This window comes from Tenebrio molitor, chromosome 5 (assembly GCF_963966145.1).
Source record: "Tenebrio molitor chromosome 5, icTenMoli1.1, whole genome shotgun sequence".
Lineage (NCBI taxonomy): Eukaryota > Metazoa > Arthropoda > Insecta > Coleoptera > Tenebrionidae > Tenebrio > Tenebrio molitor.
Window position 1 is genome coordinate 6,994,345 of NC_091050.1, and position 23,849 is coordinate 7,018,193.

Sequence of the window (23,849 nt, forward strand, 5' to 3'; positions counted from 1 at the left end):
CTAAATTTTATACTGTTGGAGATACAATCCTCGTAATTTTTCTTTCTTCAGATAGTGCTTTGTGCTTTCACAAAATCTTTGGTAATAATTGACATCTACCATCGACAAAGCGAAGTACTTATGTAATGTAACATATTTTTCGTCCGAAATTTTACCCATGGCAGAAATAACAAATGATGTTTTTCTTCAATTTCTTAAGATTTCATCATATTTTCCCAAAAAATTGAATGTAGGTGTACTATCGTAGAGAACATCAACACTTGCAGAGGCGTTAAGTAAATATGATGCAACATATATAGTGCTTGTATTTTCCTAAGGAATTCTGACTTAAGCCCTAAATAAACCGAACAAAGACCTTACTTAAAGAAATTTATTGTCATATTGTGCCTGTCAACCACTAGAGGGTCTCCGACAAATATTTTGAGTACTACCCCAGGTAATTTTTTTCTCCGAGACCGGCTAGTGATTGACAGGTACAATATCAGAATAAATTTCTTTAAGTAGGGTCTTTGTTCGGTTTATTTATGACTTAAGCCAAAATTCCTTAGGAAGATAAAAATACTATACAGTGTGATTTTGAAAGTTGCAGATACATATCTTAACCTGAGGTAGTGAGTGCATATTTAAGCAAGGCAAAATAAGCCAACTTGTCTTATACAAATGTTAATGGTTTACAAGAGAATGAAAGGAATCACTTTGAAAAACGCTGAAAAATTTCAAATTTGGTGGGCAGTTTTGACGTCCGGTCAGACCAAGTTTTTCTGTCAATCGAGGTTATATTTGATTTTTACTGTGATTTTTATCGTTTAAGTTTTAAGTTTTTCACGTATTACTGGCTGCTTTTAAAATTTGTTAAGAGTCGAAAAGTTATGTAAATCAGTCTGTATTTTTTTATTGAATTTTTTCAAGCTACTCTTTCAAATATGAGCCATTTTATTGAACGAAGCTGTCATTAAAAAAAATACACAATTAACTTTTTTAATATTTGTTATGAAGAGTATTGAAGTGTAGTATTTTTAAATGTTTTGCGGTTGGTAATTTTGTTTATAAATAACTGTCAACTGAACTGGTAGCGGCTGTCAAACTGAAATTATGGCTAGCGTTTGTGCGAAAATTATAAATAGCAACATTTCATCACTACTTCGAAAGCATTAATCACAATTTTTAAATGTGGGACTATTTTTAGAGTAGAAACAAACAGCATTCCTCACCAAAGGTAAACATTTGAGAAAAGAATATCGATTACCTCTTACATAACCTCATTTTCGTTAAAGTACTTATCATGGAAAAAGCCAAAAAAGACCAAAACATAGAGGAGAGGAGACTGTGGATAGGTAATCTCGATCCCAGAGTCACCGAGTAAGTATGATTGATACATTTTTTACATATTGTTTTTCTATGTTAACTTACACGTTACATTTCTTTTTACTGGTATCACCTTCTGAAACTCGTGCAAAAACATGGTGCCATCGAAAAGTTTGATTTATTATTTCATCGGACGGGACCGTTAGCTGGACAACCCCGCGGTTACGCTTTTGTTACTTATAGAAACAAGGAGGATGCCCTTCGTGCAAAGGAAATACTGAACAATGCTTTAGTAGGTCAAAGAACTATCATGGTTACTTGGGCTTACAGTGTGAACAATGTAAATTATGATTTATGTTACAATACAGTCTTGATTATTCATTTATGTAATTGAAGGATGAAGTGGAAAAACCTCGGCCTGAAATTAATATTCCAGCATTAGCTATGTCAAAAAATGAGAAGAAAACTGATCGAGAATCTCAAATTCAAGCTATAGAAGCTAAGTTAAAGTTAATGGAGAAGAAGTCAGAAGATGAGCTGAAAATTAATGATACTGTGGCAACCAAACCTCCTGTTATTACACAATTTCAGTATAACAAGCAGGGAATTACCAACAATAATTTAAAAACTAAAACTATTTTAAAGAGGCATGATAAATTTAATAAGCCTTACAACAAACTTAAGAGTAATAGGTAATTATGAGTAGACAAAGAATGAAGAATCTCAGGTCTTTTATTTATTTAAATAGTGTTGTTTCAAACCTGTTATTTATCAAGTTGTAATTTGCATTTATGTGAACTTTGTTTTATGCAATTTTTTCAATCGAATTCTTTTTTTGTATTTTAACTTATGTACGTCTATTAATTACTTTGTTTGTTCAAGTATTAACTTACTAAATAAGTAGCCATTATGTAATTTATTATTTTAACAAGCAGTATGCTAGTATTATTTGCAAATACAGATCTCAGAAATTGCACGTTTTTTTTTAAATACCCACCTACACGTTCTAACGACAAGGACAGGACAAAAATACATACAATTTATGAAGCTAAAATTTTATTATTTGTCGCCGACAAATCGTGTACATTCACTGAATGAATTAACATTAAGCAGCTGATGTGACTGATTTTCTAAATTTCATCGGTAGCCCCACTTTGGAAGCGAGAACTAAGCTCTTAGGCTCAAATTCTAACGGGACTGGAGTGTCAGTTGACTTTTCTATTTCAAATTCGGATAAAATGTGAACCAGACCCAATTTAGCACCGAGCATACCAAATCGTTCACCTGAAATTAATTAAGGGATGTGCATATGGACCAAAATATTGTAAAACTAACCAATGCAATTTCTTGGCCCCTCTCCAAACGGGATGTAACTAAATGGTGTTAGATTTTTTACATTTTCATCCGAAAATCGCTCAGGAATGAATTTGTTGGGCTCTGGGAAATATTCTTCGTCGTAGTGAATCCCAAACATCGGAATAAAAACAGGAGTCCCTTTTTCTATCGTGACGTTGCTGCCAGGTAGTTGATAATCTTCCTTACATCTTCGGTCCAAAAATGGCAAAACAGGATACTTGCGCAACGTTTCTGGAATAAATTATAGCCGCTTTTGTTATAATTTTTCTCTGTAATTAAATGAAATACAGTTCAAATTGCAAAAAGTTTTTTCCTTTAAGTACAAAGTTTTCAATTGTGCATAAAACGATATTAATAATTAATAAAATGAATATCCTTACCACAGACACACATATGCAGGTATTTCATGCTTTGTATTGCCTCATAAGTGAACCCTCCATGCTGTTTAAGACACGTCTGAATTTCATTCTTTAGCTTTCGTTGAATATTCGGATGGAGACAGAGCTCGTACAAAGTGAATGCCATAGTAGAGCTGGTAGTTTCAAAACCAGCAACAAAAAACTGGGCCGCTTGCGCCACCACTTTATCACCCTCTAAAACACTTCTGTGTGAAATTTGAACGTTATAGTAAAACGAAGAAAGTACCAAAATTATTATTCGTGCAAAATTCTTGGTTTTCCTTCATGCCGATGATAGCGTCTATCACATCGTTGGCTTTTTGGTTTCTTCCTTGTCTGAGTTTAATAGCGTGCCAGAAGGTTTCTCGTAAAAAGTCACTAGCTTTAGGATCTATAAAATTCATTCGGAAAAGTCTGACCAGACCTGGTAGGAAAAAGTAAGAAGTTTGTTGTATTGCCGTTGACCATCGAAAATCAAACACTAATCGACCTATTTTTCTGAATTCGGCATCATCACTCTTGAAACTATGCGCATTAATGGCGAAAGCGCATTTCGCTATCACGTCCGTCGAATATTTTGCACAGATTTCTTTCGCTTCTACGGAGAAATTGGGTATTTGGTTCTCTATGTATTTCTTCATGGTTTCTCCAACGTCGTTCATTAGGGGGATCATAGCTTTTAGTTTCCCCGTGGTGAAAACAGGAGTCATCTTTACTCTGACAGTTTTCCATTCTGGGTTCTTGTTAAGGAAAAGCATATTGGATACCAAAGGATCGTGTGCAGCGCTAGCGACATTCCTGTCTTCAAAATTGTTAAAATCTCGCACTAATATCGATTTAATGAGTTCTGGACTCCTTATAATCAAGTGGGGCTTGTGGAACACAAAAATTCCAAAAAAGGGTTCTTTCGTCTGATTGTAAAGTGTTGCCAGGTGTTCTCCAATCGTGGTCCGGAACAACGAAATATTTAGAAAATTTCCAAAAAATGGGATTGGTTTAATATAAAAGATTTTTTTCTTTTCCCAGTGATTAAAATTTCTTGATAAGTACTTGTAGATGAAAAATGTTAAAACTGATAATAAAATCAAAGTGTCAACGGTCAAGTAAGGTGTCAGCAACATTTTTTCATTTAGACCTAAAAATGATGTTGACAATACGTATTTGTATTATAAAAAGTAGCTGAGACTTACTTAGGAAAGATTGATAGCAAACATACTCACGTAACTAATTTGGATAAGGAATGGTTCTTGTTTTATATAGAAAAAATAAGTCTCCTTTTTTCTCTTAAAATTATATGGTTACTAAACGCATAAAGAAGATATAAAAGAATAGGCGGTACATAATTACATGATTAAAAACATGAAAGAATAATTGTTACTTTGTAACGTTTCGACTAATCATTAGAACCTACTTTTTAGACATGCAATGTAATTTCAGTCAGAATAAAATTGTAATGTTTATCAAAATTGTTTTTATAACATAAATTTGATGGTACATTAAATTTATAAGTGAAGTTCCTTAAATTTCAAATATCTTGTCTATAAAGAAGATGCTAGCTAAGATATTTTAATTAGCTTTTACTTGGGTACACTTCATTTACGCATTTACGGTCAGTTTCTGTTTATGAAAATATTTATGAATAGGTAGATACCTATTAAAAACACATAAAAACGTAAGAGTCAAAGTAGCTCATCATATAAGAGTCATTTTAAATATTCAGCAAGCAAAGAGTTATAGAAAATAAGTATATATATTATTCTCAATCACTAATTTATGAAGTGGAATGATTTTGTAGTGAAAATCAAAAACTATCAAATTATTTTATTCAATGTGGTGGTCTAATATAACAAACTTACGTGTTTTCCAAGGTTCTAAGTTGTTAAAAGTTGGATTAAACTTACCAATATCATATCGAACAGGGAATTCTAAACAAGTGCAGAGATGTCATTGAACAGAAAGCGAAACAGGTAGGTATGAATAAAACAATACCTACGATATATTTCTTGTTGAATTTTTTAAGTGAAGGTGTTGAAAAGATTTCCAAAAATCTTTTAATAGCTATAATTATAACATATGCTGCTTCTAATAATAAGATTAGTTATTAAAATTGTTTGTTAGTTGTTAGTTTTGGCCAATTATGAACTCCAAAATAAATTCAAATAAAAATTCGAAAAATAAATGTGAAAGCTCTACTCTAAATTGTTATTTCATCCACCGACAAATTAAAAGAGAGCTCTTAGTGGTTTCCAGTCATGGATAAAATTGGTAGGATCTTTTATCCATCGGACTTGGACTAATCATAATTAGAAATTGCAGTAATTGCAGCAACCTCACCAAATACAAGAACGTAGCCACGGTAACAAAAGTAAAATTAAAATTTTAAAAATTAAAAATATTGAGCTAAGAATTTTTTTTGTATATTTGATCGTAGACAAAGTATAGTATTATAGGCGCGAGTAAAGGTTTTTATCCACTTAAATGATTACAGCAACTTTCATTTTCGTAGACAAAAACCTTCTTTCCTTGCTGTAATAATTGTAATAATATACTTACTACATATAATTAAGACTGTTGCGTCAAAATCTTTGGAAATATGATTTACTTCTAATTTACTAAACAATGACTTCATCATAAAGACATGACACCATTTATGGCAAGAAATACATTGAATCCATCTTCGCTTCGTGAGGTTGTAATACATATGTAACATCGTCAGAGATTTTTGATTACAATGAAATTTTATAAACTTCTGAAGACGACGAGTTAAATTTTGGTCCACTCTTTTGGAACAAAGAGGTATTCGATATTAGGGACGAGCGACGAGGTTATTAAAAAGAAATAAATATTCCAAAATAAATACGTATTCCAAATATATAAATATAAAATATAAAATAGAGTAACAGTATTACAGAGTCGAAGCAAGAATACTTTTCTTCTTTCTGCTGGATATCCATAAGGTTATGCTAGTCCGCAATGGCACGCTAGCAGCTGAATATGCTAATTTAATTGTTTATTAATTACATATTGTAAAATACTTAGGTATAGGTATATTTTATTAGTTGTATGCTTTATTTTTTATTCTTATATAAAATTGTTACAAAATAATTAATTGAATTTGAAGAAATGAGTTTCTTATTTTCAGGTTGTACTTGGTTTGTTTAGTACATATTCGAGAATTTTGAAATCTTAAGTATTTAAAATGATCTAACGTATGAAAATGAACAACAATAATAATAAAAAAGTGGTTTTGTTTAAAAAGATTTATGAAAAAAATTACATAATACCAAATTATTACACAATGTCATTACAAAATGTCAATTACGCAGTTACAGATAATTTATATGAAATAATTATTTTTGCCTTTTTGATTAAATTTAACCTCGTACAAGAATTAATGTAAACATTAGCACATAACAGACTGGTATTTTTCTCTTTGTAACATTCCACAACTTCTCAATAATCACGGGTTTTACCTTAGAAATTAGAATTTTATTTATAACAAAATAATAATATACAATTTCAGTTAGATTTGTTACATTTGTCTGACGTATTAGTAAAGGTCAAATTAAGGTTTGGATTTGTTTTATAAAATTATCAATATTGGGAGATTAAAATGTAAATTGTTTGATGTTTATTGACTATACAAAGTAACTTAAATTTCAATAAAAGATAATTTAAATGGATAATTACAGATAATGTGAGACATGTTCAGGGACGAAAAATTAAGACGATGAATATGAGATGTTATTTTCGGGAAAAACTTACATATTTAGAGGTATTTTGAAACAACAGGTGATAATTCCTGTAAAACGAAATTAATGCAAACGATGCAACTTGGTTTCACTCCAATTACATGTTTAAAATATATATTTAAAAAAATAGTTGACATGTTTACCGTAGGATATTATAGATTTAAATGTAATTATCATCTGAACCAGAAGACATAGGGACTTAAGAACTTTCAGCTTTTTACGTGAAAAACATATTAATAATTTACTTCTCACATGGTTTAAATTTAAGATGAAGTTCTGCACCTGGCGACAATAAGAATCCTTTAGGGTCGACTTTTATTGGATGTGGTGTTTTTTCACATAAGTCAACTTCGAAATTTGTTATTATTCGAGCGATTCCAGATTTCGCACTCACTGTACCAAATCTTGCACCTGTAATACAAGTAAATATATGAAAAATTTAGGTTGCCTTAAGAAGACTAACCTATGCAGTTTCTAGGTCCCTCTCCAAAGGGTAAATATGTAAATTGTGGCCTAGATTTAACGTTTTCTTCAGTAAATCTCGTGGGATCAAATTTTTCTGGATCTGGATAATAGGTGGGATCAAAATGTAATCCCCAAATTGATATAAATATTGGTGTGCCCTTTTCTAAAACAAGATCACTCCCTGCTATTGGATAATCTGCATTATTTCTTCTATCTAGGAAAGGTAGTACTGGATATTTTCTTAAAGTTTCTGAAATTAAAGTAAAATACGTAGACAAGAAGTTCTTTACACAATTTTTCTCACCTTTAACACACATATCTAAATATTCCATTTCTTTTAGAGATTCGTAAGATATTTCTCCAGCAAATTTACTTAACACATCTCTGATTTCTTCTCTTAATTTTCGTTGTATATCTTGGTTAATTGCCAACTCATACAGTGCAAAAGAAATTGTTGAGCTCGTCGTTTCAAATCCAGCAAGAAAAAATTGTGTTGCTTGCGCCACCAATTTATCACCCTCTGTAAATCTTAATTTAGATTCATTTTAAATTTCGTGCAATTTACCTAATTTGTAAGAATCGTCAATGTCTTCTTGCTTTCTTATGTCAATCAGAATATCTAATAAATCATTTCTGATAAATTTCTTTTCCTCCCTCTCATTCATAGTCCTCCAAAAGGCATTTCGTAAGAAAGTTGCCGACTCTGTATCGACAAATTTCAATTTAAAAAGCTTTACTAAGTTTGGAGCAATAAAATAACACGAGGTGGATATAGCCCTCTCAAGAAGTGACCAATTCAATACTCTTCTTGACACCACTCTAAATTCAGCATTTTCATTTTTGAAACAATTTGCATTGATCCCAAAGGCTGCTGACGTAATACCATCCGTCGTGTACTTGGCTGTGATTTCTTTCACTTCTACCACAGGATTTTTGCTGACGTGCTTTGTCAAATATTGCATCATATCTTCACCAACTTCAGCGATTAATCGATACATGTTTTTCATTTTTCCGGAAGTGAACACTGGACTTATTTTTCTACGCATGTCTCTCCAGTCCGGAGTTTTCAAAAGAAAAAGCAGATGCGATCCCATCGGATCGTCTTTTTCGTTGTTGAAAATGCTTCTATTAGCGAAAACAGCAAAATCTTTTATTAAAACATTTTTGACTAACTCTGGGTCTCTGATCAATAAATATGGTTCATCGCAAATAAAGAAGCCTATAAAAGATTTTGTTGTACTTTCGTAAATATTTCGACTAAACTCTCCAATGTTCTTCTGGAGTGTGAACACCCCGAATGCGTTTCCGAAAAATGGCAACGGAGGAAGAAACGGTACATTTTTGTTTTTCCAATAACTGAATTTTCTCGTAAAATAGAAATATAGCACTGTCCACAATATTATTGTTAAGATGATAACATCTACTGTCCACGAATTTCCATACATTTTTTGATAATAGCTAGTTCTGAATTATTTTAAGATTAAACTTGATATTTTTATTAAGGGTAAGTGTTTCCTACCTGGTTAATATAAACTATCAGTCCTGCTATACAAGGACGAGACACTTAAGAACTAATAGTAAAAACGTGTGCAGATCTCGTATTTATAGTCGACCAAACACGCTATCTTTTTTGTTGGTATAATTATCTTATGGGTAACTAAATATTATTTGTAATAACTGATGACTATTAATTATTTCCAGTTTTCACGTTAATTTTTGAACAAATTAAAATTCACGTTTTAAGTTTCTGCTTTGAAAATGTATTTAATAAAGAACTAGAAACTGAAAAACTAGTTATCTGAGTCAAAAAAATTATTTAAAAAGGGTGTTATTACTGACAACGTTTTGCTCATCTTAAGCTACGGTTTCTCAGAAAAGTACGCGACGCCCAACTCACAATGCGCTCAAGTCAACGACTGCGTCCAAATCAAGTCGAAACTGATTACCACGTACACCACCCAACTCATAGGCCAAAATGCGTTCAGCCAGTGTTGCCAGGTCTTGAAAAAACAATTAGCATTGCATCCATTCAACGCGAAAAAAATACTAATCTTTCGAACGGTCGATAACGGGATAACGGTAGATAAAGACCAAAAACGGTAGATCTAGCGCAAAAACGGTAGACCTGGCAACACTGCGTTCAGCTGAACTTTTTCTAAGAAAACGCTTCCATTAGTATCACCTGATTGGATTTACGCAGTTGTGCGCGGCGTACGACTTACGTACCTATAGTACTTGTATCTTCGTAAGGAACTCTGACCTAAGTCATAAATAAACCGGACAAAGCCCTACTTAAAGAAATTTATTGTGATATTGTACCTGTCAATCACTAGGCGGTCTCGGAGAAAAAAATTACCTGGGGTAGTACTCAAAGTATTTGTCGGAGACCGTCTAGTGATTGACAGGCACAATATGACAATAAATTTCTTTAAGTAGGGTCTTTGTTCGGTTTATTTAGGGCTTAAGTCAGAATTCCTTACGAATATACAAGGACTATACTTCTCTAAGAAACCGTAGCTTTACAAACTGTTGTCTGTTGGTCGCATTTTGTTTACGTTGCATTTCAAAGAACCTAACAGAAAAATAAATGAGGGTCAAGAATACATTTAGAAATAGGTTAGAATTATTTGACGGTACGACAGCTTATAAATAAATAATTCAATGATATTTTTAAAAATTATTTGATAGGTACTACTGTCAAGTAGACAATTATTAAAAACCACATTTACATTAGGAAAAATTTTATTTCCAGTTTTTTTTTTGAATTTAGCTCTATGTACAGTGGCGAGCACGGAATTTCGCACACATTGGACATTTCACTGACTTAATTTTATTAAAATGAGATACTGGCGACAGTTGCGTGACAGTTTAGGTGAAACATCAGTTATGATCACATATATATCATGCGTATCCCACCTCATTATTGATTATAATGACAATAAAGCTTAGACTAGATAGTTTTTTTTTAATGACGTACAAATTGGCGTGCGAAATTCCGTGCTCCCCACTGTAGTTAGTATAAGTCTGATGTTTATGGATGTTAATATCTTAACACTTGGTTATAAATTCTCTCTTGTAGCGGATACAATTTTTCCTTTGTGTATAAAAGTACCAGTATGCTATTATTATCTATAACATAACAAGTGATGTGACTATCATCCATGATATCTACGAGTGAAACAGAACTGCAGATTTAATGAATACTATTCCGGACACGTAATCTTGGCCAACATTTTTTAGAGATTTCTAAAAAAAAAGATCTATACCAATCATTAGTGTCATTAATAAATGACAATTATTAAAAATTACTTTGAAGTTTTTTTTCTGACATCAAAAAAGCAGGGAAATGGCATTATCGAGTCAAAAGTTGGGTTATATTGAATAAAGGCCAGTTCACACATATTTGTCAGTTAAATGTCAGTTGTGGCCAAGATTCCGTGAACGGAATAGTACATTGGACGAGTTGAATGTGCCGTTCCGGTTTCATCAGTCATATCACCGAATTATTAATTACACAAAGTGTTTCTAAAAGAATGTATATCAAGAGTCCTGTGGAATTGTCCGGCTATATAATTTTATTGTGTCCAACAATGTCGAGCTATTAAAACCGTCAAATCAGATGACAACTGTCAAATGTAAAATTATTAAATCTTAGCGTCAGTAGTTATTTCGACGTCTTAATTGTTTTGTTTGTGATTTTCTTCAGTTTTTCTATATTCTAATTACTTTTCATTTTACAACAGTCTAGTAAACACCTGTCATTAATGGAGTTGCATAACCTTTTTTTTTTCTCTATTTGGTACCACTATATGCTATAGAGCGGCAAAAATCAAATATATTCGAATTCCACAGGACTCTTGATATATCTAATATGTACTTACGTTCTTTAGGGACCTTTGTATTAAGGGTTTTTATTTGGGGAGAGAATATAATAAATGAATAAATGGGAACATTTAAGTTCATAAGCAGATGCCACTGGCCTTGCTTCTTGATAACTAATGTTTTTTGGTAGCGACTTACTGATTGTTGCATATTATGTCAGGGACGTCTCACCAACGATCAGTAGGTCACTTTTTCCAGCGTATAATCGCCCTTTTAAGAAATATTTTTATTTGTCAAATTTGCCCAATGTCGATGCTATCATTGCTTTTTTTTATATTTATCACCTACTACCGTATTTATATATTTATAAAAGGGATCATGTGAAATGTGAATAATATTCTCTTATTTATAGCCTTAGTAACATCTAACTATTTCAGTTAGAGATAATATTTGTCACATACCTTTATAAAGTTTAATGTACGAGTTTGGATTAGATTTATACGATTATGTAGATTATTGGGTTAAAATTCATATCGTATTTTTTTGTTCTTAAGATGTTAAGACATAAGACAGTCAATAATTATACTGTTTATTTAAAATATATATATTACAAAATTTACTACAACGTATTAAATATAGTAATAGAGATGCTGTTAATTTCTTGCAGATATTATACGTTATCGAATCGTGTCAGTAATAGTTACACAATTATTTTATGTCAGTTTACTTCTCCCATGGCTTAAATTTAAGATGAAGTGCTGCACCCGGGGACAGTAAGAATCCTTTCGGGTCAACTTTTATTGGATGTGGTGTTCTTTCACATAAGTCAACTTCGAAATTTGTAATTATTCGAGCGATTCCAGATTTCGTACTCACATTAGCAAATCTTGCTCCTGTAATACATTAATGTATTACAGTCACTATTAATGATTGTACCATCGTAGTAGGCGTTGGTAGCTTAGTTGAATGTGCCGCAAGCTTCTTAACATGAATGAGACTAGTAGTAGTATAGGTGGCGCTACTGGAAATCTGTCTACTAGTTTGTTTAACGTTGCGAGGCTTACGGCACATCCAAAATTTGTGTGGGTTTTCAACGCCAACTACGATGGTACAATCATTTATAATGACCCTGTATATGTAAACAGTAGTAGGTATATTATTATTATTATTATTGAACAAGTTGACCAACAGGATATAAAAATTATTTAAAAAATCAGGTCCTTATAATCATTAATAAGACTTACCTATGCAGTTCCTAGGTCCCTCTCCAAAAGGTAAGTATGTAAATTGTGGCCTAGATTTAACGTTTTCTTCGGTAAATCTCGTGGGATCAAATTTTTCTGGATCTGGATAAAACTTGGAGTCAAAGTGTAACGCCCAAATTGATATAAATATCGGTATGCCCTTCTCTAAAACAACATCGCTTCCTGCTATTGGATAATCGGTATTATTTCTTCTATCTAGGAAAGGCAGTACTGGATATTTTCTTAAAGTTTCTGAAAGTTTCTGAAATTAAAGAAAAATACCTAGACAGAAAATTCTTTATAAAACTTTTCTCACCTTTAACACACATATCTAAATATTCCATTTCTTTCAAGGATTCGTAAGATATTATTCCATTAAATCTACTTAACACATTTACGATTTCTTTCCGTAATTTTCGTTGTATATCTTGATTAACCGCTAACTCATACAGTGCAAAAGTAATTGCTGAACTACTCGTTTCAAAACCGGCAAGAAAAAATTGTGTTGCTTGCGCCACCAACTTATCACCCTCTGTAAAACTCAGTTTAGTTTTTTTTTTAACGTTTTACAATTTACCTAATTTGTAAGGATCGTCAATGTCTTCTTGATTCTTTATCTCAATCAGAATATCTAACAAATCGTTTCTGATAAATTTCTTTTCCTCCCTCTCATGCATAGTCCTCCAAAAAGCATTTCGTAAGAAAGTTGCCGAATCTGTATCGACAAATTTCAATTTAAAAAGCTTCACTAAGTTTGGAGCTATGAAATAGCACGAGGTGGATATAGCCCTCCCAAGATATGACCAATTAAATACTCTTCTTGATACCATTCTAAATTCAGCATTTTCATTTTTAAAACAATTAGCGTTGATCCCAAAGGCTGTTGATGTAATACCATCAGTTGTATACTTGGCTGTGACTTCTTTCACTTCTACCACGGGATTTTGGCTGACGTATTCTGTTAAATAGTGCACCATATTTTCACCAACTTCAGCGATTAATGGATACATGTTTTTCATTTTTCCGGAAGTGAATACAGGAGTTATTTTTCGACGCATGTCTCTCCAGTCCGGAGTTTTCAAAAGAAAAAGCAGATGCGATCCCATCGGATCGTCTTTTGTGTTGTTGAAAATGGTTCTGTCAGCGAAAACAGCAAAATCTTTTATCAAAATATTTTTGATCAGCTCTGGGTCTCTGATCATTAAATATGGTTCATCGCAAATAAAGAAGCCTATAAAAGGTTTTGTTGTACTTTCGTAAATTTTTCGGCTAAACTCTCCAATGTTTTTCTGGAGTGTGAACACTTTGAACGCATTTCCGAAAAATGGCACCGGAGAAAGGAACGGAACATTTCTGTTTTTCCAATAACTGAATTTTCTCGTAAAATATAAATACAGCACTGTCCAAAATGTTATTGCTAAGATAATAATATCTATTGTCCACGAATTTGCAAACATTTTGTATATCTGTTAATTATTTTAAAATAAATGTTTATGCTAAAAAAAAGAAACTTTCTCCTACCTGGCTAACAAAAACTATTACTTTTGTTATATGTGGACGAGACACTTACGGATGAATAATGAATATGTGCGCAGATCTTTTATAGTTGCCCAAACATGTTATTATCTTTTTTGTTGATATAATTATCGCTATTAGGTTTTGTTTTTGTGGAGATTATTAATTATTAATTGCCGAATATTAAAATATTTTTCATATATAATATACCCAGGGCCAGATATATTGCCGGAAATTTTTTCGAGCAGCCCTGACACACGAGTGTTTGTAGCAAGAAAATTACACGAGGGCGCCAGCTCGAGGGTAATTTTGAGCGACAAACACGAGTGTTGGACTGCAAGAAAAAATTTCTGGCGATATATATCTGTCCCGAGGTATATTCGGAAGAGAATCGCCCGAAAAAACTTTTCCCTAGGGAAAATTTCCGCTTAATTAAATTGTGATTGGTTGCTATTCAAATAATTCGGAGTTGTGATTTGTCAATATAAATCATGTGACATTTGAGGGCGATTCTCATGTAAATTTTTGGGCAAGTTAAAATTCACAGCTTTCTATCACGGCTTTGAAGTATGTTTCACAAGTAATTGAAAAATGGAAAAAATATCTACGGCAAAGTAGATAAATCATCTCTTAAACAGTTGTCTGTTCTCCTCGGTTTACTTTTAAGTAATGTCAAAAAAAAAGTAGGTCACGAATATATTTTATGTTCTTATCTCATTTTCGTAGATAATTTTGGAGAGAAAACTTTTTCACCTAGCGGTTTAGTGATTGCAGTTTAATATCAACAATAATATTGAACATTATTACAGTGTTTTTCTTTTGGTTTTCCACTTCTGTCACAGTCTATTGTATAACAAGTGTTGAAAATGAAAGATTTCACACGAGTTTGCAGATTTGAGCCATAAGCCGTAGGCGCGTGGCTTAAGCAAACGAGTGTGAAATCGAATTTTCAACACGTGTTATACACGATATTTTTTCGACGACCACAAAAAAACAAAAAAACGCTAATATGCGGCATCCCTTTTTAGTAACTAGCAGGAAGACTAGCACGTCGGCAGGCAAAAACTTACCACTACCGTAAATCGTCATTATTATTATAATTTTTATAACCTATCCTAAACCCATTAGAAGTGAAGAAGCTTAAGTTCCAATTTCTCGTTCCCAAAGATAGTATTTATTCTCTCTTCCACTTGCTAACGGTGCAAACGTCAAGTTAAAACTTTAAAGTTATCGCAGTTTATTGGTAACTGACGCTACTTCGGTGACATAAGAAAATTGACATTTTTAAAGTGTGTTTTACTCAGACATTATGAACTATTAAAAACTATCAACAACAAACAGTTTCAGATTAATCTCTTTTATTATTATTTTACTTGAAATTAAAATCAATCCCTTTTTGTCTGCTTTCATTCTTTTTTTTTCAGGATTTTCCGGCGACTATACTGGGTACCCGAAAATTCGCGGAACAGCTTAGTAGTACGTTTGTTAAATGGTCAAAATATCAGGTAAAATTGTTAAAAAAAAATCAATCTTCTTTTTTGTAGAAGATATGGAACTATTCGTTACACCATGGCCTCCTAGATATAACGATAGACTTTTAGTCTATCCGGGTGTGCGCATTCATAATTCCAGGCATTATTTTTGTTTTCTAGGGTGCGCTGCGGTACGGTACATGGTTAGTCGCCTACTAGCATTTATTAAAAAAAAATGTTTTTGCCATTTATGCAATTAGAAAACAAAAACAACGGAAACTAAACACTGTAAAATTTAATAAAAGAGGTACTGCAACGGTTGACAAGTGTTTAACTGCTGAGTATAAATAAGTATGCAACCAATATTACACATTTTTGTGCTTTTAACTTCGTCGCAAAAGAGGGAGCTTAGGCGGGGTCGGATAAGAGACTAGTCTCTTGTCATATCTAGGAGGCCGTGCGTTACACTAAATGTGGCAATATTTAAAAACATTCTATGTATCCCAATATTTGTGCAATTATTAAATTATCATTAAATTTGATGAGATCTATTGGTGCTTAAATGTTCTACACCTTTAAAAGGATTTCTTAGAAATCCAATCGAATACTGTGTATCACTTGTATAATAGAAATTAAATGAGAAGGTACTTGTTTATTTTAGTGAGAAAATTACTTTGAACCATTTGTGGTAAATCAGTAAAAACAATGATTTTATTATAAAAGCAAGAGAAGCAGAAATGAAAAGTCATCGTGAATGGATTAATTAAAAAAAATGCACATTACGCCAAATCTGAAATAAATTACATAATGTTCATGTCTTCTTATCTACATTGAAGTTTGTTGACAAGAAAATTAAAAACATACCTACTATCACATATTAATTATCTACAATCTTGGCAATTTAATTTTTGTTATCAGTTAGAAATATATTTCAGTGCACCGACATGCCTGCCTCTAAAATTATATTTAAGTAGCTGATAAATACCGAAGCAAACAATTTTTAGCTGTATCCTTGTTTGTTCTGCACCAAAATACCGGTAACAAAATTTAGCTAATCGAGATACTCCTTGAGTGAAGGTAAGAGATTCGTATGTATTATTATTCAACTCTAATGTTTTTATTATAATTGTTTGAATAAAAAGATTGATTTTTGCTTCGAATAAACAAAAGTTTTATATTGAAATTAACAATTTGAGTTATGAAAAATTAAAGCCCACAAGTAGAAATTTTATCTGAAGTGGATTTGTTTCAGATGGTGATATTTTCTTTCATTGCGGAATTGGTGTTTTCCGTTGTAATAATTTTTATCGCCCTTTATTTGTATTTCACTCGAAACTTTAATTACTGGAAAAACAAAAATGTTCCGTACATCAAGCCGTTACCATTTTTTGGTAACATATACAACGGAATATTAATGCGTCATTGCATGGGGGAGATTTTCAGTGATTTATACAAAAAGTCGATGAAACCTTTTATTGGATTTTTTATCTTGGACAAACCTTGTATACTGTTGAGAGATCCTCAGATTATCAAGAAATTTTTGGTCAACGATTTCCAATACTTTTATGACAGAAATGTACTGAACAACATACGAGATGATCCGATCTCCACCCATGTTTTATTTGTTTTAAAAAATCCCGAATGGAAAGAAATCCGAACTAAAATCACGCCAGTGTTCACTTCGTCTAAAATAAAAGTTATGTCAAAATTAATAGAAGACGTTGCACAAGAAATGGTAGATTATCTGGGGAAAAATATTGATGTAAATTCGACTATGGATATGAAAGATATCTCTCTTAAATTTACCGTAGATGTGATTAGTACGACAATATTTGGTGTGAATGCTTATTCATTTAAGAATAAAAATTCCGAATTCAAGGAGATCGCTCAAAAATTATTCAACTGGGATGACTTGTTAACTGCGTTTCGTATGAGATGTTATTTCTTAGCTCCCGCGATTGCTAAATTATTTAGAATGAGCTTCCTCGATCCGTATTGCACCAGGTTTCTAAAGAAGTGTTTTTTGGAAATCATGGACAGCAGAATTGTTTCAAAAGTGAGCAGAAATGATTTGATTGATATTTTACTACAGCTGAAAAATAACGATGAACAGTTTATGGGTTAGATACTATAAACCTTCAAACAAAACACATGCTAAATTTTAAATTTTTAAGATGGAGATATACTCGTCGCCCAAGCTGTCATGTTTTTCGCAGCTGGTTTTGAAACCAGTAGTTCGACCATGGCGTTTGCTTTATACGAACTAGCCCATCATCCAGACATTCAAAATAAACTACGACACGAAATTAATGTGATTTCGGAAAAACACGGTGGCATCAATTTTGACTCCCTTAAAGAAATGGAATACTTGGATATGTGTGTCAAAGGCAAATGTTTGTATTCCTTCTTTATCTACCATTAATTACCTTACACTTTAGAAGTACTAAGAAAATATCCAGTGCTTCCGTTTTTGGATAGAAAAGCCACAGCCAACTACAACATTCCAGGAACTGATATCATTATTGACAGAGATACCCCAGTTTTTATACCAATTCTTGCTTTGCATAATGATCCACGTTATTTTCCCAGTCCAGAAAAATTTGATCCTGAACGGTTTTCCAAAACGAATGTTAATAATATTGAAAATTTTGCCTATATGCCTTTTGGAGAAGGACCAAGGAACTGCATAGGTATGCTTTTTAAGTATTTATTAAATTTGTTTTAATTATTATTGGTTTGAACAGGTGCCAGATTTGGGAAAATAACTACCAAGTTAGGATTGGCTTACATTTTAAAAACGTTTATGATAGAAACAACCCGTTTGACGGAAAATAAAATCAAATTTAATCCAAAAGGAGTGGTTCTTTCTTCTCTTACAGGCATGAAGCTGAGACTAAACAAAGTTTAAACAATATTCATGTAATACAAAAATAGATTAATCAAAATACATATTTAAATCAAAATGTCACTAACCACAAACTTATTATTATGCAATATTGTAGGTATTGAAAAATAAATATATTACTATCTATATTTTGATTTATTTTTAAAAACCGTAACGTAATATCTTGCACTAAAATTATTGTCATGCTACTGCTACTCACACGCTTCAGTTTTTTATTTATACATATACCGGGTGTAGAATTGGTTTACGAGACATAGGATTTTACATGTAAAAATAAGGAGATCCAATTATTGGCTCCCCTAATAATTTTATGGCAAACTGGTTAAAATGAAAGTTAGAGAGAATTAAAAGTACTGTCTAATTCCACTCTTTGTTTTTTTCTAACATCTTGTGGTACTGAAAGAAAAGCAAGAAAGGAGTTAAGACAAAAATACTAAAAAGCAGTACTAGCAATGAAATTTGACTTCTAAAATTATTTGTCGGATGGTTTCACTATTATTTAATTTTCTTTTGATCTGCCCTTCAAATGAACTCGTACAGGACTACAGGACGAATGAAAAGGTATCTTCCATTAAATGTTCAAACTTCTCTCCAATTTTTCGAATTGTTTCTATGGCTGAAATTGGTCGGTCTGGGAAACCTGAAGCTTGGAAGTTTCTTAAAGAAGATCCTCCATAATACCATTTAAAGAAAGAAATAAAATTTCATGCCTAGTATTATTTTTTAGTATTTTTGTGTTAACTCTTTTCTTCCCTTTCTTTCAGTACCAGAAGGTGTTAGAATAAAACTAAGATTGAAATTAGACAGTAATCTTAATTCTCTCTAACTTTCATTTTAACTATTTTGCCATAAAATTGTTAGGGGAGCCAATAATTGAAACTCTCTATTTTTACATGTAAAATCCTATGTCTCGTAAACCAATTCTACACCCGGTATATCTCCGCCGGATAACTTCGGATGGGTTTATTTATAGTGTCTTTAACGTTACAATGAATATTACATCATTATTCATTACTTCACCCCGGCCACCATTTGAAAATTTTAAATGAGCTCCACATTTTTTATTACATATTATAAAGAGTATTTTTTTGTACGTCTATGTAATAGTTATTTACATAATTAGGGGGATAAAGCATTATTACAGGACTCGAGCGGGAAAATTGCAGATGACGAGGGCGTACCCCGAGGCCATCTGTAATCACACGAGTTTACTGTAATATGCTTTAGCCCACAACATTTCATCTACGGCTGCTAATAATGAATAAAAAATCAATTTTCGCACAAAACGTCAAATTTGACATTTACAAAAATATATTTTGATAATTGCTAAATGTCAATTTCAATCATTTTCATTCAAAATCAAAGCAGCAAAATTGAAACAATTTGCTCAATACCAGGACAACCTGCTAATTCTGTTTGCAAACAACGCGTTGTTTTTAATATTTCATAATTGATAGCCGGGTCGTTTACGTCTTATCGGGGCTCTCGGAAGTGAAGTGACTTCGAAAAATGTCCATTGGGGTTACTTAAATTTTTAATGTTGACAGTGACTTATAGTGAGTTGTTGCTAGGTGATCAGTTGATCACCGCATTTCACGACACTTTAAATTAAAAACTTACAGTTGTTCGTCTATTTACCAGCGTTACCAACCCTTATATTTGTCAAATAAAGAGCGATCAAATTAATTTGTAACCAAGTTATCCATGAATCTGAAACCGTATGTCGTTACTTGAACTCCATGCTACAATAATCACAGCGCGAAACTCAGGTTAGATCTCGACATATCAATTGCAAATCAATCAAATCCATGGATGACTCGATTACAAATTAATTTGATCGCTCGATATAATTTTCCTAGCATTATGTTTTGAACTTTTTTTAAATTCAAGAGGCAAAATGGAAAAAATATTGTATTATACTCGTTTTATAAGCCATTTTGTCGCACTTGTTTGCTTTATAGCACTCGTCGCTGCGCTCCACGTGCTCTAAAAAATGCGTGCGACAAAATGGTGTCTTATAATAAATAACTATTGTGTAAAATCATATTTTTGGGCAAAGCAGATACTTTAGAACACGAGTGCAGTGAGTGCTTTTAATCTGTGAGTTGCATATAACAAGTATCTAGTTTACTCACTGTTGTTGATAAAATAAATTGTTTATCATATTTATGTCAATTCATTTGATCAATATGTTAACATGAGAAGTTGGCGAAACGCATCTTCCAACTTGTTAATACCTTGTACTATTACATCTTCTTAAACTGCTTTCCATCGGGATAAACGAAAGTTGCCGTTTCGTCAAAAATCATTATACTGTACAAATATTTGGGATGCCCGGGAACGTACAGTGGCCGGCAAAAAAAAGTTAGCCATCATTTAAATGTCAATGTCATTAAAGCATTAATTACACATTTTGATGTGACAGAAAAGTGATGGCTAGTTTTTATTGCCAGCCATTGTACTAAGGTGTTACTTTCATTCATATATTGTCATATACAGCGTGATCAAAAAGGACTGTTTGAGTTGACAGTACTGATTTTTACTTTTAAATGGTATAACCAGAGTAACTTTCGGTTGTTGACAACTTCACACGGACAGCCGGACAGGTGACCCGACAAACGTTGTTTTGTCCCCTACCGCCACTTACCGAGTCACAAATGAATTGACCCGCTAAACATTGTTTTGCCCCCTACCGCCACATACCCGAATTTGTACTATAAAAAATCTTTAAATTCGGAATAAAAATATTGATGGTGTTTTATCGGAATAAAAACTATCCTACTCGTATCTCTCAAGTTGGAGCAAATAATAAACATTTACAAAATTTCATTAAAATCGGTTTCAGAGATTGGCGTGAACGAACATCGGATTTTTATACAGCCTGTGCAATCTATAATTTTATCTTTCTTTGGTATTGTAATTTTTTCAAAGAATTTATAATAAAAACTGCTTGATTGTTACGGACAAAGACGATAAATGGACATTGACGATAATGGCCGGACAATGACGTGATTGTCCATTTTTCCTGGCGATTATCGATAATGACCGGACATTGACGTTATGGCCCGTGACGGGTGGGCAATCTTATTAAAAATGTCATTTTTTTCTAATGTTAGCATCATTGTCCGGTCATTAACGATAATGACCAAAAACGGTCGGAGAATGTTGATATAGGTTACTATTGCGGCCAAAAAATTTCGTCCACCCATTTCCTGTCATTTCCATATTATTTTATAGAATTTAAGAACCTAAGACGTGACGTGAAGCGTGAAATTGGTGTGGCTTTTCGTGATTATATTTCTAAGGTCCAAGAAAACTTAGTTCGTGATCCTAAGAATTTCTGGTCATTTGTTGACAAGAGGAAAAGTCGGATTAGGATTCCTTCCCATATGGTGGTCATTCTTTACGCTCATTTTCTCAAATTGTGAATAGTTTTGCGACTCATTTTAAGAATTCCTATGATACCGTGGATGCTCCTGCGAACTTGATAGATGTTCCTGGAAATGGTACATTCTATTTGTATAATATTTCGGATGCTGATATTTTGGAATCCATTGGATTGCTTAAGTCGGGCCTATGTTCGGGTGATGATGGAATTCCTGCTTTTTTGATCATATTTCGGAAAGTCCGCATGGTTTTGTCTCTTCGGGTTCAACGATTACAAATCTAGTACCTATCTTCTTTTGTTTCGCTGCTATGGCAACCAACTTTGGTTTTTTAAATAGCACCCATACATTTTTTGTGTGATTTTCAAACAAGCGTATCTTTCTGTACCTATTCATAAATACAGTTTTGCCATAATGGGGAAAAAGAATAAAATTAAAAAAAAACAAAGGTGATAAAATTAACTTACTAAGTAATAAAATGCGATATCAAGAATGTTGACAATTTTTATATTAAACATTTTTTCATAATTTTTCAAATTAAAAAGTTACAGAGATTATTTGATACTTTTATTCCACTCGGTATATTAACTCTATTGAATCTGTGCAACGCAAATTTATAAAGTATCTTTATTTTAAGGAAGACGGAATTTATCCGCCGATTGGTGTTGATTATGATCTTTTGTGTTCCAGGTTTACTTTTACCCTCCTAAAAGTTAGACGAGTACTTGATACAGTGACCTTCCTCTTTAAATTATTCCACAATAAAGTGGACTGCTCCAGTCTTTTGAGTGGTCTGTGCATCAATGTTCCTCAGATTTTATCAAGATCGCATAGATATTTCCATGTTCCTAGATCTAATACAAATGTTCTTAATCATTCTCCTTCGTTCAGAATGTGTTCCATGTTTAACTGTTTTAATGATATTAGTGATCTTCATGCTATGCCACTTCCGAGTATACTGGTTGGTATATCGTGTAATTTGAATCGATTGCAACGGCTTAATTGACATGGTTTTTAATAAAAACATGTCACTGAATAAAAACTTTTTATTCAGTGTTATCTCCCGACATTGGACAGCAATAATAATTGTAGCTGACTGTTGCTGAATTCTGTTCATATTTTTCCTGTTTTAGTCAACTTTTATTTGGACAGTAGTCTGTTAGTTGACTTATTCAATAATAATAATAATTTCACAAAAATTGGGTGTAGTTTAACCTTTATTGTTATTATGATGGACGTTTGCAAATTACAGTTTGAAATTTATTACTGTCACCCATAAGAACATTGATACAATATGTCAACATGTGAAGTGAGGTTATTCGTTCCTAAAGGCTGCTTTAAAGCATTCGTGAGTGGAATGACAGTTGTGGACGAAATTTTTTTGTCTGCTATAGTACATGATTAGGTTATTGAAACTATACAACATATTGTTTTCTTTCAGTATTTTTATTTATCAAATGTGTTGAAGTAGGTAGGTACATAGTACAATATGAAAAAATATTATTCACTCTTATTAGATCTTACTTGGTAATAACGTAACGTAAGTAAATAAAAAAACTAAAAAAACGATGAGAACAAAATGAAACATACTAATTTTTCAAATAATATTGGCACTTCGAATTGCAAATTTTTTTGTTTGCACGACATGCACACTTATTGTTTTTACATCCGCCCTTGCAGTGACAACGCTTGTAACCCTGTCCCCCTAAAATACTATTTTCAGCTGCAACTTCCCTAAGGGAAATTTCTTTATTTTTTGCGGAATCACTGAGGTTCTCCAGTAAAATAAACTTTTCAATGCAGGGATTAAACTCAGATCTGGTAAACTTATGCTTTAAAACGCCATGGGTTGTATTTCAGAGAAATGTCAATCTTATTCTGTAATTTATATCTTCAACTGCACATACAAAGCTTATAAAGACCATCTTCTACACTACCGACAACAGCCAATACATTACGGGGAGAACCACGAGCTCTGTCTACGTCCGGTATGGGTACACGAACCGTAGTTCCAACTTGAACCTCAGAAAATTTTTTCTTAGAAAGCTTCAGCATTTTGGTGGCTTGTTTTTCTAAAGATTCTCTGGATCTTTTACGCTCATTAACAATGTTTCCCTGTCGTTCACAATTAAGGCATTTTCCATCATTATTAACTTCTTCGCCAAGTGGTAATACTGTATAGCACTGGCCGCAAACTACGTCTTCGTCTGCGGCAAAAATTCAGTGCAA

At 32.6% G+C, this 23,849-nt stretch overlaps 4 protein-coding genes across 4 annotated transcripts; 2 read left to right on the forward strand and 2 right to left on the reverse strand.

Annotated features, from left to right (window-relative positions):
- Positions 1 to 1,037: 1,037 nt before the first annotated feature.
- On the forward strand, positions 1,038 to 2,279 carry LOC138130391 (probable RNA-binding protein 18). The gene is made up of 4 exons (XM_069046834.1): positions 1,038 to 1,216; positions 1,275 to 1,359; positions 1,432 to 1,645; positions 1,702 to 2,279. Exons 2-4 carry the CDS (start codon positions 1,283 to 1,285, stop codon positions 1,999 to 2,001), a joined length of 591 nt encoding a protein of 196 aa, XP_068902935.1. The 5' UTR covers positions 1,038 to 1,216; positions 1,275 to 1,282; the 3' UTR covers positions 2,002 to 2,279.
- Positions 2,280 to 2,410: 131 nt separating this feature from the next.
- Positions 2,411 to 9,278, reverse strand: LOC138130262 (uncharacterized). Its single transcript, XM_069046692.1, has 9 exons — positions 8,796 to 9,278; positions 7,842 to 8,740; positions 7,581 to 7,796; positions 7,275 to 7,526; positions 7,055 to 7,222; positions 3,307 to 4,194; positions 3,042 to 3,254; positions 2,641 to 2,892; positions 2,411 to 2,589 (listed from the first exon to the last, which is right to left on the reverse strand). Exons 2-9 carry the CDS (start codon positions 8,719 to 8,721, stop codon positions 2,411 to 2,413), a joined length of 3,048 nt encoding a protein of 1,015 aa, XP_068902793.1. The 5' UTR covers positions 8,722 to 8,740; positions 8,796 to 9,278.
- A 2,395-nt stretch (positions 9,279 to 11,673) lies between these two features.
- On the reverse strand, positions 11,674 to 13,978 carry LOC138130387 (cytochrome P450 6j1-like). The gene is made up of 5 exons (XM_069046830.1): positions 13,864 to 13,978; positions 12,920 to 13,808; positions 12,659 to 12,874; positions 12,343 to 12,594; positions 11,674 to 11,991 (listed from the first exon to the last, which is right to left on the reverse strand). The coding sequence occupies exons 2-5, from the start codon at positions 13,797 to 13,799 to the stop codon at positions 11,822 to 11,824; spliced, it is 1,518 nt and encodes a 505-aa protein (XP_068902931.1). The 5' UTR covers positions 13,800 to 13,808; positions 13,864 to 13,978; the 3' UTR covers positions 11,674 to 11,821.
- A 2,258-nt stretch (positions 13,979 to 16,236) lies between these two features.
- On the forward strand, positions 16,237 to 18,360 carry LOC138130388 (cytochrome P450 6k1-like). Its single transcript, XM_069046831.1, has 5 exons — positions 16,237 to 16,406; positions 16,582 to 17,449; positions 17,504 to 17,716; positions 17,768 to 18,019; positions 18,074 to 18,360. The coding sequence occupies exons 2-5, from the start codon at positions 16,582 to 16,584 to the stop codon at positions 18,235 to 18,237; spliced, it is 1,497 nt and encodes a 498-aa protein (XP_068902932.1). The 5' UTR covers positions 16,237 to 16,406; the 3' UTR covers positions 18,238 to 18,360.
- Positions 18,361 to 23,849: the final 5,489 nt, after the last annotated feature.

Coding starts and splice junctions, on each gene's coding strand:
- LOC138130391 (XM_069046834.1), top strand. CDS start 1,283: ATGGAAAAAGCCAAAAAAGACCAAAACATAGAGGAGAGGAGACTGTGG. Junction 1,360..1,431: donor CTCGATCCCAGAGTCACCGA/GTAAGTATGATT, acceptor TTCTTTTTACTG/GTATCACCTTCTGAAACTCG. Junction 1,646..1,701: donor GGGCTTACAGTGTGAACAAT/GTAAATTATGAT, acceptor ATGTAATTGAAG/GATGAAGTGGAAAAACCTCG.
- LOC138130262 (XM_069046692.1), bottom strand. CDS start 8,721: ATGTATGGAAATTCGTGGACAGTAGATGTTATCATCTTAACAATAATA. Junction 3,255..3,306: donor TTGCACGAATAATAATTTTG/GTACTTTCTTCG, acceptor GAAGTGTTTTAG/AGGGTGATAAAGTGGTGGCG. Junction 2,893..3,041: donor CCTGCATATGTGTGTCTGTG/GTAAGGATATTC, acceptor AATTTATTCCAG/AAACGTTGCGCAAGTATCCT.
- LOC138130387 (XM_069046830.1), bottom strand. CDS start 13,799: ATGTTTGCAAATTCGTGGACAATAGATATTATTATCTTAGCAATAACA. Junction 12,875..12,919: donor TGACGATCCTTACAAATTAG/GTAAATTGTAAA, acceptor TGAGTTTTACAG/AGGGTGATAAGTTGGTGGCG. Junction 11,992..12,342: donor GGGACCTAGGAACTGCATAG/GTAAGTCTTATT, acceptor AATGTATTACAG/GAGCAAGATTTGCTAATGTG.
- LOC138130388 (XM_069046831.1), top strand. CDS start 16,582: ATGGTGATATTTTCTTTCATTGCGGAATTGGTGTTTTCCGTTGTAATA. Junction 17,450..17,503: donor TAACGATGAACAGTTTATGG/GTTAGATACTAT, acceptor TAAATTTTTAAG/ATGGAGATATACTCGTCGCC. Junction 18,020..18,073: donor AGGACCAAGGAACTGCATAG/GTATGCTTTTTA, acceptor TGGTTTGAACAG/GTGCCAGATTTGGGAAAATA.